The 22226-nt window shown below is 44.0% G+C and overlaps 1 protein-coding gene across 2 annotated transcripts in view; it reads right to left on the bottom strand.

Annotated features, from left to right (window-relative positions):
• SLC44A3 (solute carrier family 44 member 3) overlaps positions 1 to 22226 on the bottom strand; it is a 97238-nt gene that overhangs the window by 19174 nt on the left and 55838 nt on the right. For both annotated transcript variants that reach the window (XR_013218515.1, XM_077277209.1), the window contains exon 13: positions 2629 to 2712. Coding sequence is in view for 1 of the 2 variants with exons in the window: in XM_077277209.1 (XP_077133324.1) it covers positions 2629 to 2712 (84 nt within the window). In the remaining variant the exon portion in view is untranslated. The remainder of the gene's footprint in view (positions 1 to 2628; positions 2713 to 22226) is intronic.

The raw sequence follows: 22226 nt of genomic DNA, 5'->3' as shown, positions 1-22226 counted from the left end.
TTCATCTGTACAGACACAATAAATGGCACTGCAGCTCTCAACTACTGCAGCCGACTTCAACTTACCACTACCTTAAAGATTAACTTTTGTTGATTTTTTTTTATATAGATTGAGCACCTGCTTCAATTGTTGCTGCTCAACTGATTCTGGAACAGTTCTTCCTTTTTCTTCAGTTCCCATTTGTTCCAAAGTTTTTCCCCCTTAAATAATCGTGAAAGTTTCCCCTTCAATCAACTGGGTGTGTCCAACAGAACCTCAGGGGTGTGGCTGTTTTTTTATTGGCCGTCATTAGAAGAGATAAAGCAAATATTCTGTGGTACACGCCCAGATGACAAAGGAAAATTTGCAACATTTTTTTTTTATTCAATAGTGGGCATAACTTTAGAACAGGTGGACACAGAAGAAACACTATTCCAGAATCAGCAGAGAACATCAATTGGAGGAGATACTTCGTTTAAGTAAAACAAAATCTACTGAAACGTCTTCTAGCCCACCAGGAGTAGGCCCGGCTTCATAAATCGAGCATGAACCGGCAGTGGGTCTCCCGATCTAAACTCAGCCTCACGTATGCCGATGAAGCAGTCGAGATGGAGTCAGGAAACTCACGGCCGGTCCAGAAATTGGAGTCTGTACTCAGACTGTGAATGGTGGATGTGTGACGACAGATTTGGGCACGGACTGTTGTATAAGACTAAGGCAATGTTCACATTTGTGTTGCGGTTTCCATTCATATTGGGAAATATCAACAACAAACTCAGTACAATAGAACTATTTTTTCCATCAAATCAAAGGGGATTCCAATGAAGGCTCTAGGCAGCAGTGTAAAAAGAACTGGAAGACAACTTTTAACTGATTATAATAAAGCAAAAAAGGCACTATATATAATAGGGAATTTTTGTGATTTTTTTTGTGACTTTTTAACAGCCTAATAAAAGTTATATTTTATTTCCCCATTTGCTTTACATATTATATAATAGGGAACTAAAGCTATAAAGTCTTGCTCTAAGATGTGTGGTATTACAGCATGTACATACATGCATGTTCTGCAATAAACTTTAGGACCTAAAAACCTGTTCTTGTTTGCGGTAATTTTTGAGATTCTATAAAGCTATCTGGATCTATCATTACTCTAGTCCTATAGGGTTCTTGTGTTCTGATTATGTGCAGGAGCTACAGCCCCAGTGTTAATGTATTTCTTTTTTCAGTTCATCAAGGAAAGCAAAATGCACACACTCTGTAACGCACGGTCCATTTAGCTAATTAGACAGCCTGTACAACGACCAGGCTCGTCCATGCTCAGCCAACAGCAGTGCAATCAGTGACATATTAACACGGTCCTCATGCGTGCTGACGGCATGTCACCTTTCCTCTGCTTATTAGCCCAAGTGACTCAAATTTCATTTTGATAATGATAGTTCTCATACTTCCAAGAAATCCAAATGACAGAAGATTGATCCATTAGTGTTCGCTAAAATGATGTATCAGTCAGCAGTGTACAAACAACGATCGCATTATTAATGGGCGGCGATTCAGAGTAGTCCCCCATCTTCACTGTCCAACCGCACCATATTATTTTTAAAGGTGTGTGTATTGACACGAGTGGATCTTGGCCTTGGGTCATTTACAAGAGATCACAATGATTTACTTACTGAGACATCAAATTGCAAAACATTGGTGTCCAAGGCAGACTAGGAAAAATGTACCACCTCTTTTTCTGCCATGGTTATGGGACCACTTAGTCAAGCTTGGCGAGAACATACAAACCCCATGCAGCGGTTGTCCCAATGGCACCAGGGCCGGTGATCTCATGTCTACAGATAGCTTCAGGCTCGAGTGTGCAAGCTGCAGGTTTATGTCCCTGTCCCGACCAATAAAGCAGGACAGGTGCTCGATAGCAGCCACTCATGCCCAAAAGTCCACATATCTGTAGATGTGATGTCACTGGACTTGTTTGCCTCATAATGTGGAAGTGAGCAGAGCCAGATTATATCTTTAAAGAGGTTATCTGGAATTTTACACAATTTGTCCAAGAGAAGGGAATGTCACAGAATAATCATTACTTACCTGTTTAACCCTCCTGCCACTTCAGCAGTCCCTGCCAGTCTTTTCCATCAATCATGTGACTGATGTAGCCAATCACTGGCCTCAGAAAAGTTAGACAAACCGCTAAGACCAATGATTGGCGCAGCAGTCCTGGCACAGATCGCTGGAGGGATGGGAGACTCAAAGGTAAGGAATGGTTATTATTTTTACTATGCAACATTCCCTACTTTGGGTAAATTTTGCAAAAAAACCCTTTTAGAAAGGAGAAATCCCACCAAAATTTATCAAATATCCCTCATATAGGTGATCAGTGGTGGCCCGACAGATGGAAAATCAGGGGGCCGGTCTCCCTGTGAATGGGGTCTATGGGTGTGGAGGTCATACCCCTGAGCTCTGCTCCTGCAGATGTGAATGGAGCAGTAGTCACTCACAAGTCCCACCAGGACATTTACAGAGAAATGCAATGAATGTAAAAATACTATTTCACATATTTGAATTATTATTTTTTTTTTAAAGCAAATCACCAATTACTTATGTAAAAACAAAAATGAAACACTCCCATAACTGAGCCAACAAATACTTTACCTGGTTCAAACATCGCAGCCATTTTGCATAGGACCAGAGACAGCAGAAACAGCATTGTGATGTGCACCTGGTACACGCATTGTCCTGGAAGAAAATAAATACAAAAGGGGTTTATTCTTGGCGTGTTACAAAGACCGCATGACACTGGCCGCACCGGGTTCATCACACCCTTTTCCTGCGATGGTGGAACGGTTTGTAAAGTAAGGATTAATGAACTGAGTGTCTTTTCCCACCAAGCAGAACATGTTGCTTTGGAAGGAAAACAACTGGTTCAACAGCTGCGAGAATCTGCAGTGCAATAACCGCTGTGCTCCGGCCAAACAGGAAATAGCATTGTCCTCCACAATAGGAGACATTCAGGAATAGTGCTGACTTTCTTGTTTGCAAATTTTGTTTTATTGTGATCATGAGTTAGGACACAGAGCAAATGTCAGTCTCACAATCCCCACCGAGAGCGACGAATTCTTGGTACAAACTAAACTCGGACGCCCATTTTAGTATGAATCTCAACGAGTGGTAGGGGTTTGACACATTGTACAGGCCTTTCATTTTGTGGATCAACGGTGGTTCGAGATCACAAATCTTCCTACATGTATGATATATTAGAATAATGTGACTGCGCCAGATGAATTATCAATCTCTGCTATCAATCTGATGTTCTTCATATTTCAGGAGAAACTTCTTCACTGCGATTACTTATCCTAACGGAAGACCATGACTTCTCACTGTGCAGGCCCATGGAAAGGTCTCAACGACCATTGATGGGCGAAATCCTACAGCAAGCTTTACCTCATTTCAACTGGTTGTCTACTTTCTCAAAAAATTACTTGTAGATGTGATCATTAAAAAGTACAAGATTTCAGGAATTTTTTAAGAACCTTTTGGTTCTCTGAGAACACAGTTACGGTATATAGATCGCACAGGATCCATCATTTACCATAGACAATGGTCATAGCTCAACCTCTCCCTGCACAACTCCAATCCATTGTTCCCTTACAGCTGCAGGGAAGCAGATCTACGAATGCGGCTTGTGCAAGACAGTCGTTCATGTAATGTTGTGCAGAAAGTAGAATAAAAATACAATTTTTTAAAGGTTTGTGAGAAGACAGGAGGGAAGGGGTCGCTGGCTCTGATGGCGCAAAACACGTTTAGAATTCTTTATAATTTCACAACTTAAGATTTCACTTTGCAGCTGAACAAGGTGAAGTAAGGCGTCTCTGATCTCCCCAAGGAGGTGTGTACGCTATATAATTTTTATTATTTTCCTTACTTGCATCTTCCATTTCTTTAGGAGACATCAGAGACAAAATCCCAGGTGTGTCTGGTCTTTTATTTATCTTGCATCCTTTTGTGTATTATAATGATTTGCACTATGCACTTTATTTATTGAAAAGATTTTCACTATTTACCTTACTGAGCAACTCAATTTATATTATAGGCTGCAGAAAACTTTTCTTTAGATGTGATATGTTTTGTATTGAAACTTCCGGACACAAGTCAAAAATATTCTCTGTCCAGTGTTTGCTTTTCCCGATTTCTGTATGGTTTGCTTTCATCTCCAACCATTTTTTATTCATTTTTTTTTTTAATTATGTGATCTAATAAAACTTATTTACTTGCTTTGTAACTTTTGTTGGAGGACTTTTTTTGCTCTACATGGCGGAAGCTGGTAAGATTGGGTCAATATCCACAGTGAAACAAAATTGAACTTTTTGGGTATAATGACCATCGTTACATTTGGAAGAAAAAGGGAGAAGCTTGAAAGCCTAAGAACACCATACCAACTGTGAAACATGGAGGAGGCGGTATCATGTTGTGGGGTTGTTTTGCTGCTGGAGGGACTGGTGCACTTCACAAAATAGATGGCATCATGAGAAAAGAAGATTATGTGGCAACACTGAAGCAACATCTCAAGACATCAGCCAGGAAGTCAAAGCTTAGGTGGAAATGGGTCTTCCAAATGGACAATGACCTGAAGCATACGGATAACAAAGTCAATGTTTTGGAGCGGCCATCACAAAGCCCTGATCTCAATCCTAGTGAAAATTTATGGGCAAAGCTAAAAAAAAGGCCGATTTGAGCAAGGCGACCTACGAACCTGGATCAGTTACACCAGCTTTGTCAGGAGGAATGGGCCCAAATTCTGACCAACTATTGTGAGAAGCTTGTGGAAGGATATCCCAAACGTCTGACCCCAGTCATTCAGTTTAAGGGCAATGGTACCAAATACTAATGAAATGTATGGAAACTTTTGACTTTGCAGTAAGTAATAAAAATGCCTTAAAACATTCTCTCTCATTATTCTGGCATTTGGCAAATAATAACTATGGTAATCCTTATTGACCTAAAACGGGAAAGGTTTATTCTGATTTCTTGTCAGATATTGAGGAAAATATGCAGATGTGTTTTTTTTATATAGTGTATGTAAACTTCTGGTTTCTACTGTATACCACACCAATGTTGGGAATAGTAAAGGACTTGCTCTACTTGACTCCATACAGAATATTAGAATGACACAATCATTTTTCCCGTTTCCTCAGAATGTTTCTGGCATTATTACTTTTTCTATACGCATACACTCATTATAGATAATAGGATTTGTCCACCATAATTTCCTGTCTTTTTGCAATTTCCATTTAAAAAGACATAAGGCAGAAGTGCTGTACAAGCAGCGTGCTTCAAAACACAAACATAATATATTGATTTCTGTCAGTTTAGTTAATTATTTAAACCAGATCTAAAAAAAAAAATTAAATAAAATTTGAGGCATTATTAATTTTTAAGTTTTCTTCAAGTCAATAAATCTGGCTCTAAAGAGAGAACATTGTAATTGTAAGAAGCTATTCACCCTTAGTCAGATGACCACTATTACTGCTAATGACCCATTTAGAAAGAGCAAATAATCGAACAAGAGTCCCTAGGAACACTCGTTCCCGACTATTGTCCCATCTATACAGGCCGGTAATCAATCGCCAAACAAACTAAAAATGTCAGTTGTGACGGACTTTTACAATGACTTTAAAAAAAGAAAAATCACCATTATTGGCAGCACATCACCCTGTGTATCAATGATTCTGTGCACATGGGACGCTCATCATCCTGTGTAAACAAGCCAGTCGACAACGACCAAGTGGCTTGTATATAGCAGATTAAGAGTCTATATTGGCAAGTCTAAAGGGGTCAATAGGTGGACAGAAAAACACAATGCAATTTTAGACAAATGGAACCTGAAAAACACATCATACAGATGATAAATTGTAGCATATATTTGAGGCGCAATGGAGCACCCATGTTGCACATGAAACAAAGCCTCAAATTGAAAAATGCATGACGGATTTACTAAAAAAAAAAGTCAGTTTTACGTAGAAAAGGCCACTCTTAACCAAGGGCTGTGCCTGGTGTGATTTCTTTATGGAGTTATGATCTTATACCCTTAGGCAATAGTGGTTTCTCCCGTCGTCCTCTCCCATGAATCCCATTTTTGCTGATTCTATTTCATATATTGAGGTCAAGAACAAAGACCATTGTTGTGGGCATTTGGTGACTCCCTGGATGACCTGTGGTGGTGCTGCTTTAGTGACATTAGGCAGTCTATAACACTGGGAAAGATTTACCACTGGCCTAAGTCTTTATTTAGAGATATTTACTCTCCCCATTGTGATATGCATTAAACAGACAAAACTACTGGGGCACACCATGGCATAAGTTTCCACGACCAAACAGCTATATGCACGCCTTACATCACCAAGCACAATGTCAAGCGTCAGAGTGAAAAATTAGCTGTGTAGAAAGAAAAAAAATGAGCAATTGTAAGTACACAGTGCTGTATAATAAGATGATTTCAATATATTAAGAGGATATTAATTTTGGTGGGAGGAGGAGGAGTGCTTCTTTAATAACTATGGATTTAGAATGGGAAGTCACAAAAGCTCTAGTAGGTGTAATATATAAACTCACCGGCCACTTTATTAGGTACACCATGCTAGTAACGGGTTGGACCCCCTTTTGCCTTCAGAACTGCCTCAATTCTTCGTGGCATAGATTCAACAAGGTGCTGGAAGCATTCCTCAGAGATTTTGGTCCATATTGACATGATGGCATCGCACAGTTGCCGCAGATTTGTCGGCTGCACATCCCAAAGATGCTCCATACAAGGCAGGATGGATCCATGCTTTCATGTTGTTTACGCCAAATTCTGACCCTACCATCCGAATGTCGCAGCAGAAATCGAGACTCATCAGACCAAGCAACGTTTTTCCAATCTTCTACTGTCCAATTTCGATGAGCTTGTACAAATTGTAGCCTCAGTTTCCTGTTCTTAGCTGAAAGGAGTGGTACCCGGTGTGGTCTTCTGCTGCTGTAGCCCATCTGCCTCAAAGTTCGACGCACTGTGCGTTCAGAGATGCTCTTAGGCCTACCTTGGTTGTAACGGGTGGCAATTTGAGTCACTGTTGCCTTTCTATCAGCTCGAACCAGTCTGCCCATTCTCCTCTGACCTCTGGCATCAACAAGGCATTTCCGCCCACAGAACTGCCGCTCACTGGATTTTTTTTCTTTTTCGGACCATTCTCTGTAAACCCTAGAGATGGTTGTGTGTGAAAATCCCAGTAGATCAGCAGTTTCTGAAATACTCAGACCAGCCCTTCTGGCACCAACAACCATGCCACGTTCAAAGGCACTCAAATCACCTTTCTTCCCCATACTGATGCTCGGTTTGAACTGCAGGAGATTGTCTTGACCATGTCTACATGCCTAAATGCACTGAGTTGCCGCCATGTGATTGGCTGATTAGAAATTAAGTGTTAACAAGAAGTTGGACAGGTGTACCTAATAAAGTGGCCGGTGAGTGTAGGTATCCCACCGCTTTTGTCCATTTAGTGTATGAACATCACAATTCAAGAGGGTGAATAAGAAAAATAAACCCACTGCTACAACACTGTAGCCAGAGTAATCAGAAACAGCTTTCTGGATTTAATTAGCAAGGCACACCCTGTACAGAAAAAGCTGAATACATGGTGCGATGACCCCACAGAACAGCACATGTAATGCAGAGAGCAGTGTAACAATGCTTGCACTTATGAAGTTCAATGAGGCTTCTTAAAAGGAACTTTACAGGGGATCCATGCTGCCCAAACCACAGACCGCATGAATCAGGGACTGGATTTTTAAAGCCAGCCAAGGTCCGTGTCTCAGCTGACTAATCTGAGGTCCCTTGTGGTTCCTTCCAGCCCAGTTCCCCTATACTGACAGTTCTCTCCTTATGTCTCTCTCTATACACAAACTTGTCATTCAGGGGAATGGGGCAGGAAAAAGCCGCCAGGGACTGGCCTCTTAGACCAGTCATCCGAAACACATGGTCCTCGGCCGGATTTCCAAGTAGGCTCTCTTTGAGATGCTGCAGCATTTCAGAGTAAAACATACATGGCTGCAATAACTAATATTTGAAGTAATTCTGCCCGTGTTTAAGGGACAATAAATCTGTCAGGCCCCCTGTAACATAGATGCAGGCATCACTAAAGAAGTTAATGACTGGCCGCAGTACATGGTCAGCATATCACTAATACAGGAAAGTAGAAAGACTGGCGGGGGAATTAGCTGGTGAGTATGCACTGTACGCTATAACTAACTTCAGCAAATAATATTCCAGGAATGTAATGAAAATTAAATAAATATATGCACACATACATATAGACATATTTATATATATACACACACACACACACACACACACACACTTCTCACTAAATTAGAATACCAAAAACACCAAGGTTACTTACCGGTAGCCGGTTTTTCCGGAGCCCATGACAGCACACCTGAGAGAGGGATCCGCCCAGTCAGGACAGGAAACCTACTGAAATAAAAGGGCGGTACCTCTCCCTCGCTTCAGTTGGTTTTCCAGAGCATGAGAGGCCCTTTTGGTTAGTACATGGTAATCCATCACCACATTATAAATATAACAAAATACACCCAGCTAAAAAGTGCGCACCAAAGGGTGAAAAAGAAGGGAGGGAATATACAGGTGCTGTCATGGGCTCCGGAAAAACCGGCTACCGGTAAGTAACCTTGGTGTTTTCCCGTCTCCCATGACAGCACACCTGAGAGATTTTTGGAGAAAGAACACCTTAGGGAGGGACCACCGCTTGCAGCACCCTTCTACCAAAGGTAAGGCCAGACGAGGAGGATAGATCTAGCCGGTAGTGTCTAAAGAAGGTAGACGGAGAGGACCAGGTAGCGGCTTTACAAATTTGATCTATCGATACCTCTGCTTTTTCAGCCCAGGAAGTAGACACGGCCCTGGTGGAGTGAGCCTTGATGCCATCAGGGATCGGGGCGCCACAGGAAGCATAGGATAAGGAAATAGCCTCCCTAATCCACCTGGCAATAGTACACTTGGATACCCCATATCCTTTCCTACTACCCTGGAAGGCTATGAAAAGGGATTGATCTTTTCTCCACTGATTTGTCAAGGATATGTACTGCACAATAGCCCTCCTCACATCCAGTGTATGAAATTTTGCCTCCCCTGGGTTCCTAGGATTATTACAAAAGGAGGGCAACACAATCTCTTGACTTCTATGAAATTTAAGTACGACCTTTGGAAGGTATGCCGGATCTGGTCTGAGTACTACCCTGTCATCAAAAATTTGCGTGTAAGGAGGGGAGACGGACAGGGCCTGTAAATCACTCACCCTACGGGCTGATGTTAACGCAACCAGGAGTACCGTTTTAAGAGTGAGTATCTTTAATGATGATTCCTGCAGGGGTTCAAATGGACTATTGGTTAGAGCATTTAATACCAGATTTAAATCCCACGGGGGAAGTCTCTGAATTTTTATCGGTCTAGACCTACTACAGGATTTAATAAAGCGGGACACCCATCTATTGGAGGCAAGATTGCAATTATATAAGGCACCTAATGCCGACACCTGGACCTTGAGTGTATTGGTTGCCAACCCCAGTTGTAAACCCGTTTGTAAAAATTCTAAGATGGTACCCACAGGAGCCTTGTCCCCCAAAGGTTGCCCCGAAAAATCCAGAAACTTTTTCCACGTTCTACCGTAAATTCTAGATGTTACTGGTTTTCTACTTTTTAATAAGGTGGAAACTAACCCTGGCGAAAACCCCCGCCTACTCAGTAATGCCCTCTCAAATTCCAGGCTGCAAGATGGAAGCCCTTCACCTGAGAGTGGCATATTGGGCCCTGGGTTAGAAGGTCCGGAATCTCTGGTAGGATCCACGGATCGGTTATAGACATTTGTCTCAGGAGGGAGAACCAAGGTCTTTTCGGCCAAAATGGAGCAATCAATATTACTCTCGCTTGCTCCATCCTGATTTTCCTCACTACTGCTGGTATCATTGCTATTGGTGGAAACACATACGCGAGACTGAAATCCCATTGAATCTGCAGGGCATCTACTGCGAAGGGATTCTCCCTCGGGTCTAGTGAACAGAACCTGTCTACCTTCCTGTTGATTAGGGTGGCAAACAAATCTATCACAGGTAAGCCCCAGGCCTGCACTATCTCTTGAAAGACCCGGGGATTTAAAGACCACTCCCCCTGCCTCAGTGTCTTGCGACTTAGGTAGTCTGCTCTCGAATTCTCGATTCCCCTTATGTGAAGAGCAGAGAGGGATAGCAGGTGGTGCTCTGCTATTTGTAGGAGGACAGACGCTGACTTCATTAGGGAAGGGGATCTCGTCCCCCCTTGGTGGTTGATATATGCCACCACTGCGCGATTGTCCGACATGACCCTGGTATGGTGGCCCTGAATGATGGGAAGGAAGTGTTTCACAGCTCTTTCTACGGCCCCTAATTCCCTTAAATTTGACGCCTGTTGAGACTCTAGATGGGACCAAGATCCCTGAACTGAAAGAGTCCCTAAATGAGCTCCCCATCCTGTACCGCTTGCGTCTGTGGTGATGACCTGTTCTATCGGAGTTACCCACTGGACCCCAGATGTTAAATGATTTCTTATGGTCCACCATTTTAGGGAATCCGTTACCCCCAATGAAAGACACAGTTTGCCCTCTAAACGCCCTTTTAACAGTTTTTGCGCCGACAGGACCTCCCACTGTAATAATCTTAGATGGAATTGAGCCCATCTTACTGCGGGTATACAGGACGTCAGAGAGCCCAGCAAGGACATTGCTTTTCTCAAAGTCATTACAGGGTGTTGAATTGCTGATTCCACCAGATTTTGGATTTTGACCAACTTGTTTTCTGGTAGAAGACAAAGCTGACGCTCGGAGTCCAGAACCAGGCCTAAAAAGGACTGAACCGGCTCCGGCGTCAACCTTGATTTGGCAAGATTTATTTTCCACCCCAGCAACTCTAGTGTCGTCGTAACCTCTTCTATTTGTGACCGGCAGTGCGCCGCTGAGTTCCCTATTATCAGGAAGTCGTCCAGATATGGAACAATTACCACGTCCCGTGAGCGGAGGAAGGACATGACCTCTGACATCAGCTTGGTAAAAATTCTTGGCGCTATTGACAGGCCGAACGGGAGGGCAGCGTACTGATAGTGCCTGAGACAACCTTGGACATAAACCGCTACCCTTAGGAATTTTTGAAAATCTTGATGAATTGGGACGTGATAATAGGCGTCTTTTAAATCGATAGCTGCCATGAAGCACTGTGGGAACAGGAGTTTTATCGTTGTATTTATAGACTCCATTTTGAAGGAACAGTTTTTTACCGATTGATTGAGGTTTTTTAGATTGACGATAGTTCTTAAAGACCCGTCTGGTTTTTTTATCAAAAAAAGAGGGGAATAAAAACCTTTTCCCTGTTCCTCCCGCGGGACTTCTACCAGAACACGTTTTGAAACCAGCTCTAGTACCTCTGTTTCCAAGGCTAGCTGCTCTTCCGGGGTTTTTCTTTGGGGTGTTGAAATAAAAGTCCGTCGCGGTGGATAAACAAAATCTATTTTTAGGCCGTCTTTGACCACCATCAGAGCCCAATGAGAGGGGGAGATGTTTACCCATGCTGGGAAAAAAGATGAAAGCCTCCCCCCTACTGGCCTGGCGTCATTGGGAGGGCTTTTTAGTTGAAGTTGAGGGACCTTTAAACATATATCCAGATCCCCTTCTGTCTCTGGAGTCCCAGCCCCTTCTGTCTCCCGGGGGGCGGCCCCTACTAAATTTGCCCCTCCGAAAATAAGGCCTTCTAAAGTCCACTGGAAAGCGAGGAAAACCTTTTTTCCTGTCACCGGCTTTTTCCAGAATGTCCTCCAACTTTTTACCGAAGAGGAAATGGCCATCACATGGTATAGAACAGAGTCTATTTTTTGAGGGCAGGTCTCCCGGGCACCCCTTTAACCAGAGAGCACGCCTAGCTGCATTGGATAAACCTGCAGCTCTGGCCGCCAGCCTTACGGAATCTGCTGATGAATCTGCTATAAAGGCGGCTGCCCCTTTAGCCATAGTCACATTAGATAAAATTTCGTCTCTTGGGGCTTTAGATGTCAACTGCTCCTCTATTTGCTGTAACCAGACAATAAGGGAACGAGACACACAGGTTCCTGCAATTGCCGGTTTCAGCGCGCCTGCGGTTGCTTCCCAGGTGTGTCTTAAGAAACCGTCCGCCTTTTTATCTAAGGGGTCCCTTAATACCCCAGAGTCCTCTAAGGGAAGGGATAGCTTTTTAGAAGATTTTGCTACTGCGCCATCTATCTTAGGTACTTTATCCCAAGTCTCTGAATCTTTTTCCTCAAAGGGGTAACGTCTTTTAGAAGCCGAGGGCAGATTACCCGATTTTTCCGGCTTTTTCCATTCCTTTTCAATAAGGGCTTTTATTTTGGAGTTAACGGGAAACGTACGTTTTCTTTTTTCCTCCAACCCTCCGAACATAATGTCCTCCAGGGATTTGGTTGTTTTCTCGTCTTTTAGGCCCATAGAAGTTCTAACGGCTTTAACCAGTTTGTCCATGTTCTCGGTAAGAAAGCATGGACGCCCCCCAATATCACTGTCTGAGGAAGAGCCAGGGGACTTAGAGGCGGAGGAGCAGGGAGACAACGGATCCTCCTGATATTCCTCTTCAGAATGAGAAACCTCCGACGCGGAAACCGGTTCTGGGTCTCTACTACCCTTTTTCTTAAGGGCCGCTTTAACAGAGCCTTCTACTTCAGCTCTAATAATTGCCCTAAGACTAGAGGCAAAGTCAGGGGTTTCTTCCTGGATGGTCTTTTGAATACAATCTATGCAAAGACTTTTTTGCCACTGGACTGCCAACGGAGCTCTACAGAGGGCACATTCCTTATTCCTGGTCTTGGAGCTAGCCTTCCTCGGCGCCTGCCAAGTAAACAGAAAATGTAGCCTATTACCACCAGGGTGACATTCACGTAGATCACTCACCACCCGCTGACCACAAACGGTACCGGAATCTGAGGCGGACTAGGAGCACGTTGGACGATTCTCCTGGGGGTAGAATCCTGAGACGACCGACCAGGGCGTTTGCCACTCCTTGCACTCGAGCGGCTATCTTTTTTGGTACGCTGGTGAGCAGGCGTATCACTTGAAAGGGGCTCACGCTGCTGCTGCTGCTGCTGCTGTAAAGGCTGCTGCTGCTGCTGGAGTTCCATACGATCCTCCATGTCTGGATAGCTGCATGGAAATGAGCGTTGTTCCAGCGTTAATTCTCCCTTAATAAAGGGTACTCGTGCTCCCACCTCTTCCGGAGACCGTTGCGCTCTTTTTCCTCCCCCTGGATACCGCCGGGTAGCCTGTGGCGTTACCGGCGTTCTTTGCATGGGCGCCGCCATCTTGGATCCGGCGCGCCGGTCTGACGTCACGCGGGCACGCCCACTCCCAGCGTACCTTGCGCGAAACGTCAGCCGCGCACCCGGAAGTGGCCCAGCTGAGGGGGAGAGAGCGGCGTGGCGGACAGAGACCGGCCCCAGGAGTCCGGACTGTGCCGGACCGACGCCCGCACGTGTGCAAGAGCCCTATGGGATCTGCGAACGGCGCTACCGCTTCCTGAAGGCCGACATACAGGCGCCCTGCCTGTGCTTCCAGTGTCGGGACAGGAGCGGGTAAGAAGATCTTCTATTAATAAAATCGAACCGCCGTTCTTCAGCACAAGGGGTTCCCATCAGGACAGGAAACCCAACTGAAGCGAGGGAGAGGTACCGCCCTTTTATTTCAGTAGGTTTCCTGTCCTGACTGGGCGGATCCCTCTCTCAGGTGTGCTGTCATGGGAGACGGGAAAAGTTTATTTATTTCAGTTCTTCAATACAAAAAGTGAAACTCCTATATTATATAGAGTCATTACACACAGAGTGATCTATTTCAAGTATTTAATTCTGTTAATGTTGATGATTATGGCTTACAGCCAATGAAAACCCAAAAGTAATTATATCCGTAAATTACAATAATTAACAAAAAAACACCTGCAAAGGCTTCCTAAGTGTTTAAAAAGGTCCCTTAGGCTATGTTTCCACGGTCCGGTTTGGCAGCGCTTTGGACGCAGCAGACACCCGCCCCGTCCAAAGCGCTGCCAGCTTTTTTACACGCGGTGATTCCGCATGTGTTCATTGAACACATGCGGAATCACCGCGTCCTACAAACAGAACGGTGCTATTTATCTTGTGGAGACGGAAGGTCTCTGCAAGATAAGTAGACATGCTGCGGTATATAAAGATGCGCCACATGTGCGTAAACGCAGGTTTGCCACCTGCGTTTTTGTACACATAGTGGATATGGGATTTCATTAAATCTCCTCCACTATGCTGTAACATCTGGATGCTGCGGCTGTGCGCACTGTCCAATCTGCAGCAAATACTGACAGTGGAAACATACCCTTAGTCTGTTTCACTAGACTCCACAATCATGAAAAAGACTGCTGACTTGACAGATGTCCAGAAGGCAGTCATTGACACACTCCACAAGGAGGGTAAGCCACAAAAGGCCATTGCTAAAGAAGCTGGCTGTTCACAGAGTTATGTATCCAAGCATATTAATGGAAAAAGTTGAGTGGAAGGAAAAAGTGTGGTAGAAAAAGATGCACAAGCAACTGGGATAACCTCAGCCTTGAAAGGATTGTTAAGAAAAGGCCATTCAAAAATTTGAGGGAGATTCACAAGGAGTGGACTGCTGCTGGAGTCATTGCTTCAAAAGCCGCCACATACAGACGTATCCAGGACATGGGCTACAAGTGTCGCATTCCTTGTGTCAAGCCACTCATGACCAATAGACAACGCCAGAAGCGTCTTACCTGGACCAAGGAGAAAAAGAACTGGACTGTTGTCAGTGGTCCAAGGTGTTGTTTTCAGATGAAAGTAAATTTTGCATTTCATTTGGAAATCAAGGTCCCAGAGTCTGGAGGAAGAGTGGAGAGGCCACAATCCAAGCTGCTTGAGGTCTAGTGTGAAGTTTCCACAATCAGTGATGGTTTGGGGAGCCATGTCATCTGCTGGTGTAGGTCCACTTCATGCTTCCCTCTGCCGACAAGCTTTTTGGAGATGGAAATTTAATTCTCCAGCAGGACTTGGTACCTGTGCACACTACCAAAAGTACCAATATCTAGTTTACAAACAACAGTATCACTGTGCTTGATTGGCAGCAAACTCATTTGACCTTAACCACATGGAGAATCTATGGAGTATTGTCAAGAGGAAGATGAGAGACACCAGACCCAACAATGGAGACGAGCTGAAGGCTGCTATCAAAGCAACCTGGGCTTCCATAACACCTCAGCAGTGCCACAGGCTGATCGCCTCCATGCCACGCTGCATTGACACAAAAGGAGCCCTGACCAAGTTTCGAGTGCATTTACTGAACACACGTTTCAGTAGGCCTACATTTTGGATTTTAAAATAATTTTTCAAGCTGGTGTTATAAAGTATTCTAATTTACTGAGATAATGACTTCTGGGTCCGAGACAGCCGTGAGGCTGAAAACCTGAGGTCCGGGGGGCCGCACCATGCCCGCCCGCATGTCATGTCATAGCGTCAGCTGTGTACTGCCGGAGAGTCAGGGCATCGGAGACAGCAACAGAAGCAGGGCGCCTGGGAACGGGACCGAGGTGAGTATGTGGTGTTTTTTTTCATGTGTATGAACATGGGGATTCTATGGGAGTGAACATGGGGATTCTATGGGGGTGACATGCAGCACATGGGGAGGCTATGGGGGTATCATGCTGCATAGTGAGGCTATGGGAAGGCTGTATACTGTCATGCAATATATGGGGAGGCTGTGTGGGGCTCAATCAGTATATGGGGAGGCTGTGTGGGTCCTCATTCAGTATGTGGAGGGACTGTAGGGCTCATGCTGTATATAAGAAGGCTGTGTGGGGCTCATGCCGCATATGTAGTAGGCTGTGTGAGGCTCATGCTGTATATAAGGGGCTGTGGGGGGTTCAAATATATTTAGGGGGGTGTCAGCATACTTAATTGTGCTCAATATTAAGTGATAATATTAATTTATTAATATTAATTGTAAGTAGAATTAATTTCAATGTATTAGTTAGGCCCTCCACAACAATCATGGTCTCATGTGGCCCCTTGGGAAAATTAATTGCCCACCCCTGCTCTATATCATACGAGTTTCACTTTTTGTATTGAAAAACTGAAAGGGAACCTGTCACCCCCAAAATCAAAGGTGCGCTAAGCCCACCAGCATCAAGGGCTCATCTACAGAATTCTGTAATGCTGTAGATAAGCCCCCGATGTATCCTAAAAGATGAGAAAAAGAAGTTAGATTATACTCATCCATGGGTGGTCCCGGGACGATGGGCTTCGCGGTCCGGGGCCTCCCATCTTCTTACCATGACGTCCTCCTCTTATCTTCATGCTGTGGCTCCGGCGCAGGCGTACTTTGTCTGCCCTGTTGAGGACAGAGCAAAGTACTGCAGTGCGCAGGCACCGGGAAAGGTCAGAGAGGCCCAGCGCCTGCACACTGCAGTACATGGCTCTGCCCTCAACAGGGCAGACAAAGTACGCCTGTGCCGGAGCCACAGTGTGAAGACAAGAAGAGGACGTCAACATAAGAAGATGGGAGGCACTGGACCGGACAGCGACGCCATTCGGACCGGACCGGGACCGCCCCTGGGTGAGTATAATCTAACCTTTTTTTCACATCTTTTAGGATACATCGGGGGCTTAGGCTACTTTCACACTAGCGTCGTGCACTGCACGTCGCTATGCGTCGTTTTGTAGAAAAAAAGCATCCTGCAAAAGTGCTTGCAGGATGAGTTTTTTCTCCATTGACTTGCATTAGCGACGCATTGCCACACATCGCAACCGTCGTGCGATGGTTGCGTCGGACCGTCGCCACCAAAAAACGTTGCTTGTAACGTTTTTTGGTGCGTCGTGCCCGTCTTTTCCAACTGCGCATGCACGGCCGGAACTCCGCCCCCTCCTCCCCGCACCTCACAATGGGGCAACGGATGCATTGAAAAACAGCATCCGCTGCCCCCGTTGTGCGGCGCTTCCACAGTATGCGTCGGTGCGCCGCAACGTAGCATTGCGACGTGCAGTGCACAACGCTAATGTGAAAGTAGCCTTCTCTACAGCATTACAGAATGATGCTGATGCTGGCTTATCTACAGCATTGGGCTTAGCTCACCTTTGATTTTGGGGGTGACCGGTTCCCTTGAAATAAATTAACTTTTTGATATTCTAATTTTTTTAGATATATAGACTAGCTGAAGAGCCCGGCGTTGCCTGGGCATAGTAAATATCTGTGGTTAGTTATAGCACCTCACTTCTCTTATTTTCCCATCACGCCTCTCATTTTCCTCCTCACATCTCTCATTTTCCCCCTCACTCCTCTCATTCCCCCCTAACACTTGTCATTTCGACCTCACATCTGTCATTTTCCGATCACTCCACTATTTTCCCTCACTCATTTTGCACTCACACCTTTTCATTTTCACCTCACACCTCTCATTTTCACCTCAGTATATACATGTTTGTCATCTCCTTTATATATAGTATACACCTGTATGTCATCTCTTGTATATAGTATATACCTGTATGTCATCTCTTGTATATAGTATATACCTGCTGTGTGTCATCTCCCCTGTATATAGTATATACCTGCTGTGTGTCATCTGCCCTGTATATAGTATATACCTGTATGTCATCTCCTCCTGTATATAGTATATACCTGTGTGTCATCTCACCTATATATAGTATATATCTGTTTGTCATCTCCTCCTGTATATAGTATATACCTGTATGTCATCTCCTGCTATACATAGCATATACCTGTATGTCATCTCCTCCTGTATATACTATATACCTGTAGGTAATCTGCTCCTGTATATAGTATATACCTGTATGTCATCTCCTCCTGTATGTAGTATGTACCTGTATGTCATCTCCTCCTCTATATAGTATACCTGTGTCATCTGTCCTGTATATAGTATATATCTGTGTGTCATCTCCTCCTGTATATAGTATATACCTGTGTGTCATCTCCCCTGTAAATAGTATATACCTGTGTGTCATCTCCTCCTGTATATAGTATATATCTGTATGTCATCTCCTCCTGTATTAGGCCTCGTTCACACGTTATTTGGTCAGTATTTTTACCTCAGTATTTGTAAGCTAAATTGGCAGCCTGATAAATCCCCAGGCAACAGTAAGCCCACCCCCTGGCAGTATATATTAGCTCACACATACACATAATAGACTGGTCATGTGACTGACAGCTGCCGGATTCCTATATGGTACATTTGTTGCTCTTGTAGTTTGTCTGCTTATTAATCAGATTTTTATTTTTGAAGGATAATACCAGACTTGTGTGTGTTTTAGCGCGAGTTTCGTGTGTCAAGTTGTGTGTGTTAAGTTGCGTGTGGTGACATGCATGTAGCGACTTTTGTGAGATGAGTTTTGTGTGGCGACATGCGTGTAGCAACTTTTTGTGTCGAGTTGCAAGTGACAGGTTAGTGTAGCAAGTTGTGTGCAAGTTTTGCGCATGGCGAGTTTAGCGCGTGGCGAGTTTTATGTGTGGTGCCTTTTGAGTATGTGCAAGTTTTGTGTGAGGCAACTTTTGCATGTGTTGCAACTTTTGTGCATGTGGCAATTTTTCCACGTGTGCAAGTTTTGCGTGTGGCGAGTTTTCCATGAGGTGAGTTTTGCACGTGTGGCGAGTTTTGTATGTGGAGAGTTTTGCGCGTGGCGAGTTTTGAGCGGCGACTTTTGTGTTTCGACTTTTATGTGGCGAGGTTGGTGTATGTGTGGTGAAATGTGCGCTGAGGGTGGTATATGTGTTCGAGCACGTGGTAGTGTGTGGCGCATTTTGTGTGTGTGTTCATATCCCCGTGGTGGTGTGATTATCCCATGTTGGGGCCCCACCTTAGCAACTGTACAGTATATACTCTTTGGCGCCATCGCTCTCATTCTTTAAGTCCCCCTTGTTCACATCTGGCAGCTGTTAATTTGCCTCCAACACTTTTCCTTTCATTTTTTCCCCATTATGTAGATAGGGGCAAAATTGTTTGGTGAATTGGAAAGCGCGGGGTTAAAATTTCACCTCACAACATAGCTTTGATGCTCTCGGGGTCCAGACGTGTGACTGTGCAAAATTTTGTGCCTGTAGCTGCGACGGTTCAGATGCCAATCCCGGACATACACACATACATACATACACACATTCAGCTTTATAAGATAGATAGATAGATAGGTAGATAGATAGATAGATAGATAGATAGATAGATAGATAGATAGATAGATAGATAGATAGATAGATAGATAGATAGGCGTAAAGAAGGCTGAACACTGGCACTGAGTAGGTATGTAATGCTTTCTAAATTGTGCCAACAAGGAAGATTCCTCCTATAATGAGGGACTTGAGCGAATCCTCTAGAAGACCGGGGCGGTGCATGCAATAGATACAGCAATCCAATGTACATAAAAAAGAGGAAAAAATTTGCAGCACTCACCCCAACTTATTCTTCAGTTCTTTTATTCATACACGAATATCCATAATGGGATGTGGCACGACAATGGCTAGGGCTTGTGAGAGGAGCAGGGGTGTGCAGGGACGAGACGGACGCGGCTTCACCCTCATTAGTTAGATCCTCCATTCCTTCCATTTGTACGGAGGAGCACAACATTTTATACAGTCACTTGCCTCTCGTGCTCAAGTGTGGAAAAATAGTTCACAAAATAAGCGTAAAGAAGGCTGAACACTGGCACTGAGTAGGTATGTAATGCTTTCTAAATTGTGCCAACAAGGAAGATTCCTCCTATAATGAGGGACTTGAGCGAATCCTCTAGAAGACCGGGGCGGTGCATGCAATAGATACAGCAATCCAATGTACATAAAAAAGAGGAAAAAATTTGCAGCACTCACCCCAACTTATTCTTCAGTTCTTTTATTCATACACGAATATCCATAATGGGATGTGGCACGACAATGGCTAGGGCTTGTGAGAGGAGCAGGGGTGTGCAGGGACGAGACGGACGCGGCTTCACCCTCATTAGTTAGATCCTCCATTCCTTCCATTTGTACGGAGGAGCACAACATTTTATACAGTCACTTGCCTCTCGTGCTCAAGTGTGGAAAAATAGTTCACAAAATAAGCGTAAAGAAGGCTGAACACTGGCACTGAGTAGGTATGTAATGCTTTCTAAATTGTGCCAACAAGGAATAAAAGAACTGAAGAATAAGTTGGGGTGAGTGCTGCAAATTTTTTCCTCTTTTTTATGTACATTGGATTGCTGTATCTATTGCATGCACCGCCCCGGTCTTCTAGAGGATTCGCTCAAGTCCCTCATTATAGGAGGAATCTTCCTTGTTGGCACAATTTAGAAAGCATTACATACCTACTCAGTGCCAGTGTTCAGCCTTCTTTACGCTTATTTTGTGAACTATTTTTCCACACTTGAGCACGAGAGGCAAGTGACTGTATAAAATGTTGTGCTCCTCCGTACAAATGGAAGGAATGGAGGATCTAACTAATGAGGGTGAAGCCGCGTCCGTCTCGTCCCTGCACACCCCTGCTCCTCTCACAAGCCCTAGCCATTGTCGTGCCACATCCCATTATGGATATTCGTGTATGAATAAAAGAACTGAAGAATAAGTTGGGGTGAGTGCTGCAAATTTTTTCCTCTTTTTTATGTACATTGGATTGCTGTATCTATTGCATGCACCGCCCCGGTCTTCTAGAGGATTCGCTCAAGTCCCTCATTATAGGAGGAATCTTCCTTGTTGGCACAATTTAGAAAGCATTACATACCTACTCAGTGCCAGTGTTCAGCCTTCTTTACGCTTATTTTGTGAACTATTTTTCCACACTTGAGCACGAGAGGCAAGTGACTGTATAAAATGTTGTGCTCCTCCGTACAAATGGAAGGAATGGAGGATCTAACTAATGAGGGTGAAGCCGCGTCCGTCTCGTCCCTGCACACCCCTGCTCCTCTCACAAGCCCTAGCCATTGTCGTGCCACATCCCATTATGGATATTCGTGTATGAATAAAAGAACTGAAGAATAAGTTGGGGTGAGTGCTGCAAATTTTTTCCTCTTTTTTATGTAGATAGATAGATAGATAGATAGATAGATAGATAGATAGATAGATAGATACATTTTTAATTACTTGACTATGGAGAATGTGACCAGATATTGTTGTTGGGTAACAGATAAGATAGTGTTTTATAGAAGAAAAAGGCCACAGTAACTTAAGCCAAGAAATCACAGGATGAACAAAGAACAATTGTGTTATTACTTTTAGTGTTATAGTTTGGCATGAATGGTTAGGTAAATCCCGGCAAATTCTACATTTAGGTGTTAAATAGAAAGCAGATGAACTGAAAGTTGTCACTGAGTGTAAACACCTATCGTGCTAGTTTTACCATTGAGCTTTGAACACGTGTTCAGTTAAAGTCCTGGATACTGAGAACATTCTGCTTTATTACTGCCGTCGGGGACATGCCATGCACCATACATCATCCTATTAAAAACGAAATTAGTTACGTTTCCTCTTCCCCATAATGATATTATAGCTTCATAGCCAGGAATTCCCTACAGCTCAGAGGAAATGAAACCTCATGAGCAGAAACTAAAAATAACCGTGGTCGCTTCCTTGCCTGCTGCCAGTCCGCCCTGACATTTATAAGAACGGCCTTTCAATGGGACGGATTGTAAGGAACATGAGATTTATGTATACATCCACCAAGAACGTCTAGGAAATGCGAGGGACAAGCTCTGAATGCAGAATCCTTATCCACAAAAAGTATAAAAAAACAGAGCGCAGAAAAGGCTCCACTGTTCAGTAACGGAAAGATCAGAAACAAAAATAATTGTTTTCTAAAAGACTTTAGAAAAGAGGGAATTGTGATCCAGTTGATCTAAGCAGTTGCTGTAGAGGTTTGCACATAGGGATTTCTATGCATACAGCGCATTGCAAATTCTACAACATTAAGGGCATTTTAGCCGATCATATTATATAAGTAGTAGGGTGAGATTTATTTTCGCAAGGATAATTTGTAGTGGCATAAAAAAATATAAGTGCTCTAGTTACCTTAAAGCAAATTTGTCACCAGGATTTTTTGCTATGTAATCCGAGAGCAGCACGATGACCCTGATTGCAGCGATGTGTTACTTGCTGTCATTTTAATATGATCCTTATTTTTTCTCTCCTGAAGATAAAGCA

Source organism: Ranitomeya variabilis, chromosome 8, assembly GCF_051348905.1.
Source record: "Ranitomeya variabilis isolate aRanVar5 chromosome 8, aRanVar5.hap1, whole genome shotgun sequence".
In the NCBI taxonomy this organism is placed as follows: Eukaryota; Metazoa; Chordata; class Amphibia; order Anura; family Dendrobatidae; genus Ranitomeya; species Ranitomeya variabilis.
The sequence above is the reverse complement of the archived record's forward strand: the minus strand, read 5'-3'. Positions and strand labels throughout refer to the sequence as shown.